Source organism: Engraulis encrasicolus, chromosome 5 (assembly GCF_034702125.1).
Source record: "Engraulis encrasicolus isolate BLACKSEA-1 chromosome 5, IST_EnEncr_1.0, whole genome shotgun sequence".
NCBI classification, from domain to species: Eukaryota; Metazoa; Chordata; class Actinopteri; order Clupeiformes; family Engraulidae; genus Engraulis; species Engraulis encrasicolus.
Genome location: NC_085861.1, coordinates 1,240,028 through 1,247,527, shown reverse-complemented (window position 1 = coordinate 1,247,527; position 7,500 = coordinate 1,240,028). Strand labels below are relative to the sequence as shown.

The following is a 7,500-nucleotide window of genomic DNA, read 5'->3' as shown; positions in this document are numbered from 1 at the left end:
TTGTTTTTCATCTCATGGCTAACTTGGTATGTATTCATATCCATGAAAATATTAATTTATGTATTCATCTTTTTGACTTTACTGGTCTTTTATCTTACATTATGCAAATCGTTTTTGATGACCAAAACGATCAAAAGCTGCATAAATTCACTATTAATACCTCCTAAAGTGATACAATTAGTGATTATGTTGTCCATGTATTACAGCTGATATGAGAGTACAACAACCCCCAAATTTATTTTATTGTTTTTTCTCTAATATTGAAAAATATCATCAATAGTGGCATTTGTGGTGTTGAGGTCCAAACCAACCCAAAGAGATTTATAGCAGGATAAAGTTTTTCAGTGCATAAAATCAATGTTTAAATATGTTGACTTGGTGTTTTTCAATATTTATATGATTTTAGTGTGGTAAATATACAAAATAACAATTCTGTCCGAGTCACAGCTATTCCACCAATCTCAAAAAAGATATTGGAAATGAACACATCAATTAACATGAAAAAAGTCACACTATTCATCTGAATCCCCTATGCCATGAACATGGACCATTATGTCATTACAACATCCACTTTATGGAAAGTACAAGACCAGTTCTACATGTTTGGGTGCCATTATGAATTTTTGATACGTTTTTTGGAAAAAATAATGTGCAAAAATGTATTTTGCAAACAAATGTGCAAAAAATCTCATTATATAATGCAGAAATGGATTCCTTGACCATGAAAACATATGAGTAGACACCAGAAATACATCTGTACTCCTTTCACAACAGGAGATATGACGTATTGTAGTGTATGGGACTGTCCGGCGGCCATATTGGATTTGGAATATGAAAAAGCTTGGGGAAAAAAAAATTCAGGCAAGAAATAATTTTTCCTCACCATAAATCACCAAACTAAAGACAAGGGGCAACCAACAGCTTTTCAGAAATGCATACAACAGCCAAAAATCTATGCCGGGTCAATTTTGACCCTGAACACCACAGATGTAACTTTTTTTTTTTTGGACCTTCAAAATTTACTAAAATGATAAAACACATATTTTGTGTGTTGCAATGATTGTGACTGAGGATTAGATGAAGCCTTATTCCAAGAAAATAAAGGAAAGTGTGTTTTTTTACACTTAAACTTGAAAACGGGTCAAAAATGACCCGAACACAACATAAGGGTTAAGGGAAATGCTTGCAAACGGAGATTAAGAATAAGGAGATTATAAGGGTACCACAAGCAAATGAAAGACCCCAACAGGCCATGAACTAAGCTACTTGAATTAAGACTACGGTATGAAACAGTCACCTGTGTGCAAACTTACGTCCTTGCCATCAGGAAAACTTAAGTTGTTCACGTATTTCTGTCTGCACGTTAAGGGCTCTGCATACTTCACGTGCGCACTTTGTCGCGAGTGGCGCGAGAACCATTAATGACGTCATCACTTGCGACAGACTATTCATACTTCAAAAGCGCCTTGCTCGCATTGTCGGAAGTGCCCTCTGCTGTTCATGAGAGAAACGGCAGTATTTTTCGCAACTCGCAGCGTGAGTTCTACTGATGTATAAAATAGAAAGCCAAACACGGCTGCTGTAGGGCTACTGAACGTCTGACTTGTGACTTACCACATTGAAACATATATTTTTTGTTGTAGCCTACATTGCCAGATAATTCCAAGACCATGTGAGAGCATTGTTCTGGCGGCAGAATTTATAAATAGATCGCCGAACACAACGTGCTTCTGAACAAAGTAAACAATTGTTTCACTGAACAACATTTAAGAGAGAAGATAAAATAACTCTCTGACATTTTATTATCCTCAAAATGATGCAGGATCCATTCTGTAGTAGCCTACAGTAGTTGTAGCCTCTCTTCGCAACTCCTGCTTTGTCTGCCTATCTGCGTGGTCGCTGGTGGCGCACGACAAGTTAGAAAAATCCTCGTGTGCACGACGTGGCGACACGCGCCGAATTTTGAGCTTACGACGGGGGGCGTGTCGAAATTTTAGGTCACGTGACGGCGCGCGCCATCGTCGTGAGTGAAGTATGAAGGAGACTAGCACCACTCACGACTAGTATGAATCCCCCTTTAGGCTATGAAACCGTTGTGCCTTAAATCTAGGCTACTGTCAAGGCAGGCGGAATGGGTGGAGTAGGGCCTAGCGCCTGAACATGCAATGAGGACGACACGTTGAAGTAGCCCCCTCTGCCTACACTCGGTGGGTATTTCTAGGGTTAGTGCGCTTGGGATTGTGAGTGACTGAAGTGTCTTTGCCACACGAAATGTAGGCTACAGATAGGCCTATTACCCCTTGGCGATTTCAGTGTAACATTTTTGCGCAAGAGATTGCGCAACTGCATTACAAAAAAACTCTCAATGAAGACGCATTAATGCAATTGTCTTAGTGTCCGTGTCTGTGTTGAGAAAAAACACCCTGCCCCCTTGTTTTTGACTGCATTAAGTGTTATTCATTTGATATCATCCAATATTGAGCTGTTAGTCGTATTAACTTCATTTTGTGACGTCACGTTTCATGAAAAAAAAAACATCCCCCCCTCTGGTTTTTTGACAAATCGCACCCTGTGTGTGTGTATGTGTATGTGTCTGTGTGTGCATGTGTGTGTGTGTGTGCGTGTGTGTGCGTGTGTGTGCTTGTGTGTGTGTGTGTGTGTGTGTGTGTGTGTGTGTGTGTGTGTGTGTGTGTGATACCTGTATGGGCATCCATCCTCCGTCGTCTTTGAAGTAAAGTGATCTCTGGTCCTTCCGGAAGGCCAGCGCGTTGTCGTACTGGAGACCGTTCAACTCCTCCCCGTTATCCACCACGAAGATCTAACACACACACACACACACACACACACACACACACACACACACACACACACACACACACACACACACACACACACACACACATTATCATACTGGAGACCGTTCAACTCCTCCCCGTTATCCACCACGAAGATCTAACACACACACACACACACACACACACACACACACACACACACACACACACACACACACACACACACACACACACACACACACACATTATCATACTGGAGACCGTTCAACTCCTCCCCGTTATCCACCACGAAGATCTAACACACATGACTGAGGTACCCTGAGCATGGTACCGTCCCACCGCACTGCTCCCCATGGGGCGCCACTGAGGGCTGCCCCCTTGCACGGGTGAGGCATAAATGCTATTTCGTTGTGTGCAGTGTTCACTTGTGTGCTGTGGAGTGCTGTGTCACAATGACAATGGGAGTTGGAGTTTCCCAATGGGCTTTCACACACACACACACACACACACACACACACACACACACACACACACACACACACACACACACACACACACACACACACACACACACACACACACACATTATCATACTGGAGACCGTTCAACTCCTCCCCGTTATCCACCACGAAGATCTAACACACACACACACACACACACACACACACACACACACACACACACACACACACACACACACACATATTATCAGACTGGAGACCGTTCAACTCCTCCCGTTATCCACCACGAAGATCTAACACACACACACACACACACACACACACACACACACACACACACACACACACACACACACACACACACACACACACACACACGTGTGCCACCAGGGGGCTCCTGAGCTACACACACACACAGTTCTGGTGAGCATCAGGCTAAGCCCGTCACAGTAGAGCACCAGTTAGCATGCAAGATCCGTTTGCGCACGCATATACACAGTATTCTACATATATCATTATGCCCTTTTTATAAATAGAGAGCGCAGCCCCGGCTGTTGGACGGACGTTTGATGGGGTATGGGGGGGCACCAGAAAATTTGGCATTTCTTGGATACAATTTCCTGCATTTTAACCGAATTGTGGGCCCAGTTTTAGCTCAATACAGAACTGTAATTTTGTTGCTAAATACAGGACGATTTCATTAATTCAGATATTAAAGGTGTACAAAGTATGGGTCCTCATGAGCTACCAATTTGGAAGAACTGCACTGATGCACAAATGAGTGTAGCTGGCCTTTTCAAGAAACTAAATTATGCATGTTTACTTATTGTTTCAGATTTAGATCTACTAACAATGTTTAAATGTCTAAATAGTGCAGTCTATTTGGTCCAGGAAGACAGATGCTGAGGCACTCAAGGTTGCAACTTTTTAACTTTTTTATTTGGCTACAATGCCTACGCGTTTCGGCCCTTATGGCCTTATGGCCTGAAGGGCCGAAACGCGTAGGCATTGTAACCAAATACAAAAGTAAAAAAATGGAACCTTGAGTGCCTCAGCATCTGTCTTCCTGGACTAAGTTTGAGAGCCCCTACACTGATGAGCACCAAGGAGAAAAGGTGAAGACCCAGAAGCACTCCAATTACCTGCTAGTGCAGTCTATTTATTTGTTTGTTTATTAGTTGTGGTGGTTGAGCACTGGTGGCATTTTATGTTACACTTAATATTTACAATATTCAGAAAAAAAATAATTTGTTGCATCTTAATGACCATATCAGCATGTTTAGGTGAATAGGCCCAGGGGGGCACAGCAGCTCATCTGGGGGGGGTGCAATGCAAAGATACCGCAATGCCCTCCAATGCCCCCCCAATGCCCCCCCGGTGTGTTTAAGACAGAGAGACAGAGTGTGTGCGTCTATGTGTATAAGAGTGTGTTTGATAGAGATAGAGAGAGAGAGAGAGAGATAGAGAGAGAGAGAGAGAGAGAGAGAGAAAGTGTGTGTGTGTGAGTGTGTGCACATGTGTGTGTGTGTGATACGTACGGCTGGTACTTTAGGGTACGCTCCCCTGTGATCAGCGTGCAGGTTGAGAGGGGTGTGTGTGTGTGTGTGTGTGTGTGTGTGTGTGTGTGTGTGTGTGTGTGTGAGCGTGTGTGTGAGTGTGTGAGCGTGTGTGTGTTTGTGTGTGTGCCTGTGTGTGTGTGTGTGTGTGTGAGTGTGTGTGAGCGTGTGTGTGTGTGTGTGAGTGTGTGAGCGTGTGTATGTGTGTGTGTGTGTGAGCGTGTGTGTGTGTGAGCGTTTGTGTGTGTGTGAGCGTGTGTGAGCGTGTGTGTGCGTGTGTGCGTGTGTGTGTGTGTGTGTGTGTGTGTGTGTGTGTGTGTGTGTGTGTGTGTGTGTGTGTGTGTGTGTGTGTGTGTGTGTGTGTGTGTGTGATACGTACGGCTGGTACTTTAGGGTAGGCTCCCCTGTGGTCGGCGTGCAGGTTGAGGGGTGTGTGTGTGTTTGAGGGGGGGCAGCTGCATTGGCCGGGGGCTCCAGCCGATCCCTTCTGACCCTTAGGACCCACCATGTAGAGACCTGAACACACACGCGCACACACAGGCACGCACACATGCACACACACGCACACACACATGCACACACAGGCACGCACACACACACACACACACACAAACACACACACACAGGGATTTTAAGTGCACATGAAAGCAACAGGGGCGAATATATCTGTTGGCATTTGGTGTGTGTGTGTGTGTGTGTGTGTGTGTGTGTGTGTGTGTGTGTGTGTGTGTGTTCTGAAGTCTAAATCAGACTGAAACCTGAGCAGGCCTGCAGCTGTCACTTCACTTCCTCCCTCTCTCTCTCTGTCTCTCTCTCTCTCTCTCTCTCGCTCTCTTTCTCTCTCTCTCTCTCTTGCTCTCTCGCTCTCTCTTGCTCTCTTGCTCTCTTTCTCTCTTTCTCTCTCTCTTGCCCTCTCTCTCTCTCCCCCCCCTCTCTCCCCCCGCACCCCCCTCCACATCTCTCTCTGTCTCTCTCCCCCCTCTCCTCTCCTCATGTCTTGCTCTCCCCCTACCCCCCCCCTTGCTCTCCCCCTACCCCCCCACTTCTCTCCTCTGCCCCTACCCCCCCCCACTTCTCTCCTCTGTGTGTGTGTGTGTGTGTGTGTGTGTGTGTGTGTGTGTGTGTGTGTGTGTGTGTGTGTGTGCATAAGTGTGTTCGTACTAGGGTTTAATATTTTTCCCGAAAATGGCATGAATCAAATCCCGGGATAGGACGAACCATTTCCCGGGAATCCCGGGAAATCCCGGGTTTTTTTTTCCTCCTCCCATTTTTTGATCTACGGTAGTCATGTAGGGGCTATAATTCAACTGTTCCTCCCAAACTGGCATTTGTATCAAGTTGTTAGTGTTTGTATCATTATTGGGAGAAAAGAATTAAGATTAAGCTCTACTATCCACCAACACAATAATAATAATGAAGTGTAAGATGATAGCTTGTGCGCAGCATGCAGCGCTTATCAATGACGGGTGGATTGTTGGTGACGGTGACACCAAGTCGCCTGCCCGTCCCCCAATTCCGCCCGCCTACTTAAGCCTATATAGGCCTACTAGTTAATTATGTGTCCACTGTTTAAGTCAGGAATGGATATCGACATGATACGGAGTTTGTATGCTTAATATTTGAAACGGTGATGACATTTAAAACCGAGTCAAACGGCCATAAACAGCATTGCAATGAAGGGTGTCGTAACGGCAGATGGAACTTTAATTTCACGACGACATTCTGGCTATAAACTCGCCCTGGCCGCTTCCCTGTTTCACTTTAGGACCAAAAGTAGCCTATTCAACCGTTTCCACAGTTCCTGCATCGGTAAAGCCAGGACTACACGTGTGAACCAAATCAACACAACAGCATGAAGGAATAATAAACGGAAATACAGACGTGACCTGAAATCAAGCGGGCGGAATTGGAGCCTTTCGCCAGAGGGACTCACTAGTTTGACGCCGTGTCGCCCGAGAGGGCTGTTCTTGCGCCTAAACTAGTGAGTCCCTTCGCCAGAGAAGCTAGATTTTGGACATGCTGGACGTTATCGCCAAATTATGATAGAAAGGACAACCAATGTTAGCTAATATTGCTCATTACCTCATCTACACAGTTGCCACTATCCAAAAATATACGAGAGCATAATTAAATAGTATTTGAAAGAGTGACGTTTTCAGTGAAGTGATCAGTGAAGTGGGCGGAATTTGGCGACCTTACTATTATAATTCACTCACACAAAGTGCATTTCGCACTGTCATTGTTCAATTTCAGAAAATGCCTCCAGGCAAAACTGGCAGCAGAACCAGACATTGCTGAAAAGGGCCTGTAGCCTACTGCTGCTGAGCCTGAAGTGTTACCAAATATTCTCTATTCTAAACCGTCTCTGGTGTTACCGCTGCTAGATGGCACTGTTGCTTATGTTGCTAGGACAACAAAGACACGCACTTAATTTTTTTTCCCGGTTTCCCGTCATGGCTTTCCCGGGAAACGGGAAATTGTTTTGATCAGATTTCCCGGGAATCCCGGGTCCCGGGATTAAACCCTAGTGAGTACGTGAGGCTGGTACTCCTGGTGTGTGTGTGTGTGTGTGTGTGTGTGTGTGTGTGTGTGTGTGTGTGTGTGTGTGTGTGTGTGTGTGCGTGTGCGTGCGTGCGTGTCACCTAATGCTGGTACTCCTGGTGTGTGTGTGTGTATGTGTGTGTGTGT

At 45.2% G+C, this 7,500-nt stretch overlaps 1 protein-coding gene across 1 annotated transcript in view; it reads right to left on the bottom strand.

The window, feature by feature from the left end:
- colq (collagen-like tail subunit (single strand of homotrimer) of asymmetric acetylcholinesterase) overlaps window positions 1-7,500 on the bottom strand; it is a 42,850-nt gene that overhangs the window by 4,952 nt on the left and 30,398 nt on the right. Inside the window, exons 13-14 of the mRNA XM_063198489.1 lie at window positions 5,192-5,328; window positions 2,699-2,818 (exon numbers count right to left, since the gene is read on the bottom strand). Coding sequence (XP_063054559.1) covers window positions 2,699-2,818; window positions 5,192-5,328 — 257 coding nt within the window. The remainder of the gene's footprint in view (window positions 1-2,698; window positions 2,819-5,191; window positions 5,329-7,500) is intronic.